Consider the following 12,270-nt stretch of genomic DNA (forward strand, 5'->3'; position numbering starts at 1 on the left):
TACACTTCTGTTTACATCGTTGTACTTGCATGCTATATTATATATATATATATCACTATTCGAATATATATATATCACTAATAGATATATATTTACATATAAACATGTGTTGTGTGTATGTGTGCGTGGTAGTGTATTTATATATATTGATGTTGATGCAAGGAGATGTGCATATATATTTGTATATATTGTACTGTGTAATGGCATGTTTGTGTAATTGTGCGTGTATGAAAGAGTATAAATAAGTGTGTATACAAATACAAATTTATTCCTAAATATATATATTTATATATATATATTTATTTGCGTGTGCATGTGCATGTGCGTATATTGTTGTGACTTGTATAAAATGAATACATATATTTTTATGTTTTTTGTTTGTATGTATGTAAGTATGTATGTAGGTAGGTAGATATAGGTATGTATATATATATGTATACAATATATGTATATATATATATGTATACAATATATATATATATATATATATTTGTGTGTGTGTGTGTGTGTATATATATTCTTAACGTGTAGTTGTGCATCTGTATGAAACAAATGGTAAGAAATTTACAGTGCAATATCTACATGCCAATAAAAATGTGTCTCGTATGCGATAGGTAAACGTATATATATATACATGTAGCACAAACATAACCTTGCAAGTATACATCGCCATACGTATGATGCATGTGTATCTTATGCATATATAAAAAATACATTTATAAGCTGATGAGTGATTGTTGAAGCACTCATTTTCTCTATCTGTATTGTGGTTTTGTGATGAGTTTTTTCTCTTGAATTGCGATTCTACTAACTGATTTGTAAGTGTGCCATATATTTACGCCTAGTAAAAGTTCCTCCAAGGTGTATGTATAAATGGAGAGCATCTAAGCTGGTGGGACTGAACTTGAAATTGTGCTTGGATTGCTTGTTGTAGTATTATGAAACCACGCATTTCTATTTCAAATATTTCGATCTTGAAGCTCAATTGCCTCGTACGTATTGCGGAACAAGCCACACCTTGATCGATTTTTTACGTTGTGTAGCGGATACTCCAATTGCACCACAGTGTTGCCAACTGCACCTCTCTCTTATGTGAGTTCGGAGGACAGGGTTGAGGTGTTTATTCGTTCACGGAAAGCGAAAGCGATTGTCTGGCGATCTCTATCCGCAGATAATCATAATTGTTTGTTGCGTACTCACGCTGTTTCTTTTCCTCCTCACCTACAGAGCAAGAAAGACTGAAGCCGGCAGATATGAAGATTGTACGTAATTTCCTAACATCTGGGACTCTGAGTGATAAGACGAGTACACAGGCACTTCTACTGCAAGAGAGTGCACTGCACAATATCAAAACGCTCCGCAAACTATGTACCATGGCCAGTAGCAAAAACCAGAGGTAATCAATATGTTTGCTTGTTTACTCGAAAACCAGAGGTCATCAATAGGTGTGCTTGTATACTTAAGGCAAGCTTTGAAGTGACAACCTAACGTATGCGTACGATATACTTGCTGGCATACGCCTAGTTCGTATTGTTTACTGCATGCGCGATCCTGTTCTGTTTTTCATGTTCAAAATTTTAAAACCTGGGCTGTAAAGTCTTGTATTGTTTTAACTACAGTTCCGTAGTCAGTGCAATAGACTCGATCATACTCCGACCATGGCTATTTACTGGCTTGTCTTTGCAACTCTAGTCTGGTCTCACGTTATACTTTCAATATCAAGATCATCAACTTCTGAAAGTTTCATTGGACATGTATTTCTCGCGTATCAGAGAGAGCACTATGGCTGTAGAGAATCTAGAGGAAGTATGGGTTCGGTTTCTGCTGCCTGGAGACCGAAAGCTTAAGTTCTTCCACGAGCAGCCCCTGGCGAGTGCAGGAGCATCAGACAAGCACTTGAGCATGTGGTTCTTCGAGGATGTCCTGAAACGGTAGGTAGAAATTTATTTTTTTGAATACGTTATGTGGTGCAAACGCTAGTTATCATTCCTTTCGAAGATATTTATGGAGTAAAGAGGTTAGTTTGTATCATTTTACACGACTTGATGATTTGCATAACCACAGATTCTACTAGTGAATTGTTCATACTTGCAACGCACAAACGGATTTCTACCACATCTGTACTCCAAAGGCCACAATTGCCCGCGCACACCTATGTTGCTGAATGTAGCTGCTCCTTTCTGAACTGTCTCTTGTATCTCACAGATTATTTTTGCAATACGTTGGAGTTCTTGAGATGCTGTCACGATCACAAGTGCAGTCAATAAAATCCAATTCGCTCCGCATAGCACATGCGTTGTTGAGTGAGAAGCCTGAACAGGAAAAGAATCTGCTCGCACTCATTGTGAATAAAATGGGAGATACTGAGAAGAAGGTGGCATCAAAGGTATCTTTCAACGTACACGCTCATCTTCAAATCTTGCAATTCTTATGGGTGTGTATGGAAGAATTGTCCTTCGTGCACTCTATGCCTCTCGTTCGATTGCCTTAAGCTCTGATCAAGGCATGTCTCTTTTTCTACTCCTGTTTGCTTCTTCAACTTGTAGGTAGTCTACCTTCTCGGCCTGTTGGTGAAGCGTCATCCCTTCATGAAGACCGTTGTTGTTCGGGAGATAGAACAATTAGTATACCGCTCTAACGTTAGTGCCCGTGCGCGCTACTACTCTGTGTGTTTCCTCAATCAAATCATCCTATCACACGAAGAGGCTGAGTTGGCTACCACACTCATCGAGTTGTACTTGGCCTTGTTCTCTCACTTGGTAGAGAAAGGAGAGGTACGTCATAAGTTGTTGGTGAAGGGTTGGTGATGGATGAAATAGGCCTCCTGTGTATGAATGAGTGTGCGTATTATATGCCAGATCTCATCTACCTGGATGTTTGTATCTCCATGTGATAATATTTATTGGGTTTCGTATCATCACACTATCACGTAGTATTTTCGGGAATGCGATTGTAAATGTACTTTATCTGATGCATGTGTGTTGGGGTATATATGCATGTAATATGTTTTTATCAGCTTAATAGTGCTGATTTTTTTTTAAATATACATAGCCCGACCTGCTTTCAGTATCTCATATACTTCCATGCTCTCCTATAGAAGCAGATGTATTACTTATCCCTATAATGCTCTTACTGAAAACTTAATTTGACAGGTGGAGAGCAAGCTTCTAGCCGCTCTCTTGACTGGGGTGAACCGAGCTTTCCCATACGCCAACGTAACAAATGAGAAGTACAATGAACACCTTGATACACTCTTCAAGATCGTCCACTTATCCCCCTTCGCTACTGCCGTGCAGGCGCTCATGTTGTTATTTCAGGTATATATCTATAGTATTTGTACATGAAAATGTAGCACCGGTGAAGCTATAAGCATTTATCCTTTCGATTTTTGAGACCTTGGATTCATTTTCTCCTAGTACGTCTCCTCGATGTAGATATACTCCATTCGGTGAGAGCTTTCGTAATAAGGGTACTGAAGTTACTCTGTTGTACATATTCACAGGTCATGCACTCTCGGCAAACAGTCACCGACAGATACTATAGGACCCTATATCATCTGCTCTGGTCTGTAGATGCATATGCAACTGCCAGGCATGCTGCGTTTTTGAACATTGTATACAAAGCCATGACAGTAGATCAGTCAATACCTCGAGTAGCTGCTTTTACGAAACGATTACTACAGCTATGTATGGAGCAGGTATGCATAGTAATTAAGCCATTCCTGTGGACTACATATGTCACGAGCGTTTTTAAGCCAGTAAGAATGCACTGGCACTGATGTTCATTAATCGTTTCGCTATTTGTGTATCGAACGTAGTATTCGTCCTCTTTATAACTGTTCTGGCGCAAAATCTAACCGCGCACTATCTACTTCATCAGGAACCCCCGTTTGTCACTGCTGTACTGTTTATGATATCACAAATTATAGTCAGCAAGCCACAATTACAAGCTCTGATCACAGTAAAAGCGCCCAAACCTTCCTTCGACGACACAGCGGCCGACCAAACGGAAACAATAAGTATGGTTGATTTATTCATCTGAATACAGATACATTATTTTCAACAACAAAAATTGTCCGTATATTTTTTTTTGAAATCAAGTATTACGCACATGTATACGCGTATATGATATGTATTTTATTGTATATAGCATTATTATTATATGATATTCAATTTTATTTTATTTTGTGTGTGCGTGTGTGTGTATTTGTATGACTATATATGTGTGAATTTGCTGATATATATTTATTATTCCTAAATGTGAGACTATGCCTTCTTTCCAGCTTATATCTTGAACAACCCAAAATTTGGAAGCCATGCCAAAATCTTAGAGTCAGTGCACATTTATTCACTATCCTATTTCTATTTTTTTACCCAGGCACGGTGACGGAGGCCGAAAGTAACAGCGAGGTTGAGTCGGAGTCAAAAGAATCCAAGGAAGCCAGGCAGACACCCAAAAACTGGGCCAGTGTATACGGTAGCTATGATCCCACCAAAAGAGAACCACTATACGCAGGGGGTGACACCACGTGTTTGTGGGAGCTCACCCTTCTGGCGAGACATTACCATCCTTCGGTGGCGAAATTCGCTGCAACCATACTGATGGGCAGGTATGTGCCCGTGGAGCTTACTTTTCAACATGACTTGCCATTGCGCTAGAATTTCCTCAGGTTGTATACTGTGGTAAATACTAGGAGTATCAATGGTACTCCATAATCTGTGATATTATTTTGGTGAGGAGCTTTTAGCCAGTATATTCATACTTTCAACGGCCGCTTGCCCGCCTTACTTTATTCTCATATCTAGCTTGGGCCCTTCACACTACAGGAAAATAGAGTACTCGTCCGATCCGTTGGTGGATTTCACGCTGATACATTTCTTGGATAAATTTGTATACAAAAATGCAAAGAAGAAGGAAAGTACACGCGGCATCAGTCTCATGCAACGGCGCAAGTTTGCGGCAACTGATGATGATACTACTTCTGAGGTATGTGGTTGCAATCGTGTAGAGACATATATCATTAATTACACCCCTCAAAAATACTGGTGGATGTCTGAGTGCTTCACATGTTGATTGATGAGCCTAAGTTATAGTTATCTTTGGTCCTTACACCACATCACCATACGGATACGCCATATCTAATATTATTGCGCTAAACTTAATATGCGGATCGCTCGTCATTTTCCATGCAACAGAAATTTGCCAACAAGATTCCCAGCCTGGTGGCACCCGAGAATATGTTCATGCATCAATACTTAACGGAAACAAAGACTGCCGAGAAACGGAAAGCAGACCGAAAGAAGATAAATAAACGAGGCGGTGATATAGATGATATGGAGATAGGTGACGATCAAGCTGACTTGGGCGATGACGAGAAGTTCCGAAAGGCTATGATGGAGGCCTCCGGTATAGCCGAAGTATCGAGTGATGGTATGCACACCTTGTACGGCTATTTAAGTCAGATTGATACAGCAATTGAGAATTTAGTGTCGCGTATCTCTCCAGCTGTGGAATGATGTTCGCATAGATACATAACTTGTTACATACATTTACGCCCAACTATCTCCACCACGAACATGACAAACCCTGAGAATGTACACACTAAACACCATATATTCGTGACTTTTGTAACACATATCAGAGGATGCCGCAGAAGGCTTCGCTGCTGGATCAGATGGCGAGTACGAGTACGATCAATTAAAGGCTGCTGGTGATGGTGAAGATGACGGGGCTGATGGCGATGGTATGGAGAATGTGGATTGGGAAGCTGTCGCAATGGCTCCCAGCAGTGACGATGGCGAAAGTGGTGATGATATAGATGGTAGGGCGATTGGAACGTATATACTTCTATATCCTATTTTCTTATTTTGTATACAATGTATAGCTGTTGCAAATATGGCAATGGTTTATTCATTTGTTGATGAAAGTGTGCTAGTATACCTTGGAGTTGGTCTGATGCTATAATAATGTTTTGCTACCTACTACAACGTGCAAATATTCTCACAATCATTTCACCACTTACCTGAACATGGTGATTTGTTTTCTTTCCTGCGTCAAATAGATGAGGACATGCCCCAATCAATCGCTTTCGGTGACGATGACAGTGAATCAGATAGCGATTCAGATGAAGTGGAATCAGAAAGCAAACTTCATCGTAATGTGAAGAAAGACAAGAAGAAGAAGAAGGCGTCGGTGTTTGGAGATGCGGATGATTTTGCTGAGTTGCTGGAAAATGCTGGAGAGGTGTGTATGAAAAATTCTGTGTAACTGACCTGTTTGGTTATCTCAGGCGATATTACCAAAGCCATCCAGTAAATCAGGGGTTTCTTTGGTGTGGATTGGTTGCTAATAGATCTTCCCACCCTTTTGCAGAATAATGATTACAAACAAGATGCCCATGAGAGACGGAAGATGACCGGTGCAAGAGACAGTCGCAAACGTATGGGTGGAAGCAGGGGTGGTCGTGGAGGGGGTTCGAAGAGGGCTCGAGGCGGAAGATCAAGATAAAACAATATCTGGCTTAGCGTAACATTGTCGAGTAAAGCTGCCATGTCATGCGATCCTTTTATCATTGTTTTGTGCATATATCGTCATATCGCCGAATCGGATATTGTGTCCGAAAATTGATTGTGGATGTATTTTTATTCCAATGTATTAATTGATACGTTTGAGTTTTCATATACATTGAACTGTACATCAAGTTCAGCTTGTTTGTTTTCACTTTATTGTAGATTCGAGTAAATCACTTGATTTTTTCTACATGGATACTATGCATGTACTCTCGTCCGCGAGATCGAATCGGTATGTATCGTCGTACTATAGAGTGGTGCTGACCAGGTGTGTGACTTCATGCTGGGCAAAATTCAACTGGAGTTGGGTCATTCCTTGGAGTCGCTCCGTAGTACATGCGTCACTGCCTGCTAGCATTTTCTGTCTATTGTGCGAAATTCAAATATCCTAAACAAGGAATATATGTGGAAAGGAGTTATTCTACCTGTATAACTGAAGGGTAATTGTGCATGTATTCCATGGTCAAGAGGCGATGGAAATATTATCGTGCATCGTATTCTCGTATTATCAGTCATCCAAGACAGATTAGCTCGAGAATTCTCATTCCGTTGTGGTGTGATGATTATCATCTATATACTAATTCTGCCAACTTCTGTACATACTACACGACTGGGCTCGGAGGACACTCAGAGACCTGCCCTCCGAGACCATTAGACAACTGTTGTCTTCTGCCTGATCTCGCACGGAACGGTTGTATACTGGTCCAAAGGACCACAATATAGCACCCCAAAACGTAAGATATATTATCTTCTTATATAGATTTGTGCGTTCTGTGTACGCAATTATCCAACATGGATTTGCATCGATATAAATGCGACTGTAGACGGCTTGCCAGTAGACACTGCTTCGGTAGCTCATCTACATCACGAGATTAACTACTAGATCGGAATGAAAAGCTAAAGTCTAAGCCAAACAGCAATCGCATCAGCCAGGGTCGAAGAGTAGCGGCACCAGCATGACAAGAAACGAAGTGGATCAGCGTCAAATACTGCAAATGGCCACTTAGACCGTCCCGAGTACCAACAATTATTTTTCTCCTATTTACATATCGATACCTTACTTGAGCCCTAATCGTGTTTCGGTTAGTGCTTACGGACAATTAAATGGATAGAGTGCCTTGAGTAGATGAGACCTTGCACTTTCAAAGGCCACAGTCATTGCACTCATCCTTGACCTCTATTTAACTGTATGGTAGTCACTTGAACCTCTGAATTACGATCTGACTATGGTGAGACCTTAGTAGTATAGATCTCATACTCGCTCCTGATTGATATCATATCTCATGTCATATAGACTTCAGCTTTTCTGATTGACATGAAGTCTTAGTCATATAGACCTCATAGCAGCAACTGATAATGGCGAGATCCTTACAACATGACGACAGTGAGATCTCAAACTGTATAAACCTCGCACTCGGGTCTGATTAATATGAGTCCGTCCGCTCCAGCTTCATACAATTCGTGTAGATTCACTCCTCTTCGTCACATAGGGGTGTGCTCTAACCCGCCATACTTCATTGAAATTGGTTTCATACCACACCCTTCGGTACAATGAACGATAGCTTGTCACCTGCTTGACCCCATCCAATACGGTGCTGCTGATAGTAGAGAAACCAACTTGTGATCACACACGCCCAAATACCTACGCCTACTAAAGATAACCAGACATACTTTTTAATTTCCTTGTCTTGAGACGCGCGTGCCGTAGGCCAAAACCAGACGAAGTTTATCAACCAAACTAAAGGCAGCAGTACAAAGCCAATGTAGAAGTATTTTCTGGCAGTTTCTTTCTCATATTTGAATGTGCCTGTGGAAGTGTCTTGAGACATACTTGCGATAATTAAGGTTTTCAGCGGTAGATAGATCTAGCCGAGTATCAATCGACAAAGTGATCGTCTCTTGTAAATATATTTTTTAAAGTACACACATACACCATATGTAAACAATAATATTAAAAATATTTACATACATATTACATACATATGTATTTGTGATTTTTGTTGACCCTTTTTTTTTAATTGAAGGCTAGTGATCTTGGTCTCTTGTGGCTACGTTATTTATTAAAATCTATTTTTTATTTTTAGGTCCCTCGGATTTCCCAAAGTTCGGACCTTATTCTCCAAATCCAAAATCGGTCATAGCCCCCTAAATTGTACAAATCAGCCCAAAAAATATAATCACAGTTTGGCGCCAAAAAAAAATACAAATTCCCAAATTCGGTATCAGTAGCTTCATTCTTAGGTCATCAGCAGTCTTTAGTCCTCGTCGTCCTTGTGTTCCTTATATTCTTAGTGAAAGCCTGAACTCTAACGCTGGACGTGGACTGCTTTTATAGTCCGCCGGGACCTATCTCTATCTATTCCCGAACGAACTTGTACTACTAACATCCTAGGCTATTAACTATAACTATAACACTCGTAGTGAGAGGGGAAGGTACGGGCCTAGAAAACCCTCTGCCACGATGTTCTCGAACTTTATCATGGCGTCATCGTCTATGTATATTCGTAGACACTTTGCTGTGTTCGTTAATATACATTGACAATTTTAAGTATGACCCATGTAGAATGACACTCGAAAATTATCAGGGCATGTCTATATACGAATAACCCTGGCTTGGACCCTGAAATAAAAACCCAATATGAATTGCTGAAATCATGACTCATCATTTGGGACCCGCCAAAATTCAGGGTACCGAAGAGTCTCGAAAATTCATTAAGATTCCCGGTACTCTCACACGCCCGCCAGCCTAAGGATGCGCCGGTGCTAAGCGCTTCTGGCGTCCATTGTTCTCATCATTGACGAACTGACGGATGCCCTTAATGTATGGCTTTGACCGATCCGAAGAGTTCAAAAATTTATTCATGAAGTCCTCCTTAACATCCTCTGGGACCAAATCCTTCCAAGTCTCTGGGCAAAATTTATGCAGAGTGGTCAAGATTGCGACGAATACTTGAATTCCATTTCCCCAGACTTCGTTCGAATATATCGCTCGAACCGCTCAGCAATAGCCTAGAACCATTCAACCGTATACAAGTACTCCTTCAAGGTAACTAGTACTTGTGCTGGCTCCGACCTGTCTTCTTGGCTGGCGACCGCTAGCTTAAGCTGTTCACGATGGGCTCTCACAGTTCGGCCACCTCGTGCCCGAATATCGTATTGATCGCCATCATACGGACCACGAACAACGAGCAAGCCTTTCCCAACCCACGCAGTCTGATCCTTGTGTTGTATGGAGTCTCGACACTTCCACACAATATTACCAACCTCGAGCGGCACAAGCTCGGTTGTAGTAGCTGTGGCATTTGCAACACGTTTCACTTGTGCCTTCAGCAAATTCTCGCAAGCCTAATCTAAGATTTCCATGAAGTCCCATTTTGACCCCGCATCACTAGTCCAATTGGCGAACATTCCGATCCCGCATGAACTATTCGGTTGGATGCGAGTATCACCTCCCATATATCCTTCGCCGTACCAGAAGCTAAACTCTTGTTCAGCCAGTCCTTCATAGTACGGTTGGCCCTCTCAATTTGATCATTGGCCTCGTGGCGCTCAGCGCTCAACTGTGGTAACATGGACATGTGCCGCCAATCGAGCCCAGAATCCAACAAAATCGCTTTTGTCGAACTTCTTGCCTGAGTCAACCACAATTTCATCGGGTATACCAAAAGGTAGCAACACATCAATGACTACCCTCAAAGTAACCAGAGATGCCCTGCTTGACAACTCATGACCCCAAATCTACTTTATGAACTTCTCTTGCGCTAGCACGATCATTTGAGTGCCCTGTTTCTGATTGCGCAAAATATAGAATACATCCACGTAAATTCACTGCATGAAGTACCGGGCTTCTTGTGCAGTAGCAGGCAATCCACGAACCATGCCGCGTCGTATAAGTGCACATGGCCTGCAATCCTGGATCACCCTGAGGCATTCTTGCTCCTTCACTTCTTCATTGGTGATCTTTTGGTAAAAGTCAACCAATCTCTTGTAATCGACGTGAGCAAGGTCCTGATGTAGCTCGAGTAGCAGCTCGTCTGTGGTTAGTTCATCCTCGTCGCTTAGCAACGTCATCGCCATATTAACCGCCTCGTCATCGATTCCGGCGAGTCGAGATAACGTATCCGCGTCACCCGTATCCTTACCCTTAGCATATGAAAATGTGAAGTTGAAGTTCTGCAACTGTAGAAACCAGCGTCGAATTCGTCGACCTCGCACAGTATCATCATTGCCCAAACGCTTCCAAAGTCCCAACAACAGTAAATGGTCGGTTTCTACATATACTTGACCAGGCGGTCTATCAAGTTTAATTGATCAGCGATCAAAAGCCCAGACGACAGCTAATGCCTCCAACTCTGTGATTGAATACAATTGCTGCGCTGAGTTCCATCGTGTCGATGCAAAGGATACCGGTACTACACCTTCGGCTCTAGTAACGTACAGTGCTGCCCCCACAGCCCATCCTACTAGCATCCGTGCATATTATTAGTACGTCATCCTCTTGTGGTGAAGCTAGCGTTGGTGCCTGATCTAACACATCGAGAAACTTATCCCACGCACACTGTTGCTCCACTCCTCACTCAAAGGTTACTCCATTCTTCAAAAGTCTAGCCAACGACTTTAAGACTAAGGAGAAGTCCGATACATATCGATGCCACCAATTAGCTGTGGCATACAGACTGCGTCGCTCTTCTTTGCTCTCGGGCATTCGCATTGTCCGCAGAGCCTGTGTGGCCTCGTCCTTAATTGACGAGGACCCACTTCCTGTTAGAGTGCAATGTAGTAGACTTTAAATAAAGTGCGAATGTGTGTATTTATTTCTGACCTCACCTTTTGTTTTATACCTGAGGTGTTTGTGCTAGTGTTTAACCACTTGGGCTGGCCAGGGTAAAAACTCATATGGTCAGTATGAGAAACTTTATGCGGAACACTTTAACACTTCGATGCTTTTGTATTTCAACTTCTCTGCAGCTAAATCTCACGCTGATCACATGATGTCGTTCCCCATAGGTTGTGACTCACATAGAACCGCAGCTATTTATATAATGTTGCGGTTGACAGGCTTAATCCACTCTCTGAAATCGGTTGAGAAACTTAATCTACTCTCGAAAGTCGGTTAAGTAATAACTAAACTCTTGAAAGTAATTTGAGCAACTTGATTAGCTCTCGGGAGTGAGCTAACTCTGATGACTTCCATAAATCAAAGATGGTTTCTTGCTGTAAAATCTGGCCTGAGAACCTGTAGTCTCTCACTCCCCCTCAATTTTACAACAACAAGGGGCTGAAGTCTGAAGGCTGAAAATTGGAAACTGAAGACTAATGAATGCTGAAGACTTAAGACCTGGATTGTGAAATTGTTGACTCTGTAGATGGATTGGGCGATAGGCGTTGAACCAATGTATATTTGTCGAAGATGTTTACGAATTGGTGCTGTTGAGTATTGTCTCGATGGAAATTGTTGAAAACGTTGACTTTTCTTAGGATCCAACACCCACTCTGTATCAATCATAGATGATTTTTCTAGCATGGCCAAAGAGTATCCGATCCGCGATCTGAAAGCGACAACAGTTTTGGATGCTATGTTACACACCTTCGATGAATGGTACATCATAAGTCATCGCCGAGTTCAGTGCATACAAATCGATCGAGGCTCACAGTTTACAGCAAACGTAACGAGGCGTATGCTTGCGTATTTGGGATACTG

At 41.6% G+C, this 12,270-nt stretch overlaps 2 protein-coding genes across 2 annotated transcripts in view; one reads left to right on the top strand and one right to left on the bottom strand.

Annotated features, from left to right (window-relative positions):
* Positions 1 to 6,560, top strand: part of SARC_06273 (hypothetical protein) — a 7,534-nt gene extending 974 nt beyond the window's left edge. The window contains exons 2-14 of the mRNA XM_014299836.1: positions 1,228 to 1,396; positions 1,773 to 1,931; positions 2,206 to 2,386; positions 2,547 to 2,774; positions 3,153 to 3,317; positions 3,503 to 3,697; positions 3,880 to 4,018; positions 4,378 to 4,609; positions 4,827 to 4,986; positions 5,196 to 5,430; positions 5,642 to 5,821; positions 6,062 to 6,243; positions 6,373 to 6,560. Of these exons, the coding sequence (XP_014155311.1) occupies positions 1,228 to 1,396; positions 1,773 to 1,931; positions 2,206 to 2,386; positions 2,547 to 2,774; positions 3,153 to 3,317; positions 3,503 to 3,697; positions 3,880 to 4,018; positions 4,378 to 4,609; positions 4,827 to 4,986; positions 5,196 to 5,430; positions 5,642 to 5,821; positions 6,062 to 6,243; positions 6,373 to 6,507 (2,360 nt within the window). The 3' untranslated portion in view covers positions 6,508 to 6,560. The remainder of the gene's footprint in view (positions 1 to 1,227; positions 1,397 to 1,772; positions 1,932 to 2,205; positions 2,387 to 2,546; positions 2,775 to 3,152; positions 3,318 to 3,502; positions 3,698 to 3,879; positions 4,019 to 4,377; positions 4,610 to 4,826; positions 4,987 to 5,195; positions 5,431 to 5,641; positions 5,822 to 6,061; positions 6,244 to 6,372) is intronic.
* Positions 6,561 to 9,578: 3,018 nt separating this feature from the next.
* Positions 9,579 to 10,141, bottom strand: SARC_06274 (hypothetical protein; the record flags this gene model as incomplete). The annotated part of the gene is made up of 2 exons (XM_014299837.1): positions 9,579 to 9,914; positions 10,019 to 10,141. The coding sequence occupies 2 exons, from the start codon at positions 10,139 to 10,141 to the stop codon at positions 9,579 to 9,581; spliced, it is 459 nt and encodes a 152-aa protein (XP_014155312.1).
* Between the last annotated feature and the right edge of the window lie 2,129 nt (positions 10,142 to 12,270).

This window comes from Sphaeroforma arctica (assembly GCF_001186125.1).
Source record: "Sphaeroforma arctica JP610 unplaced genomic scaffold supercont1.440, whole genome shotgun sequence".
Classification (NCBI taxonomy): domain Eukaryota; class Ichthyosporea; order Ichthyophonida; genus Sphaeroforma; species Sphaeroforma arctica.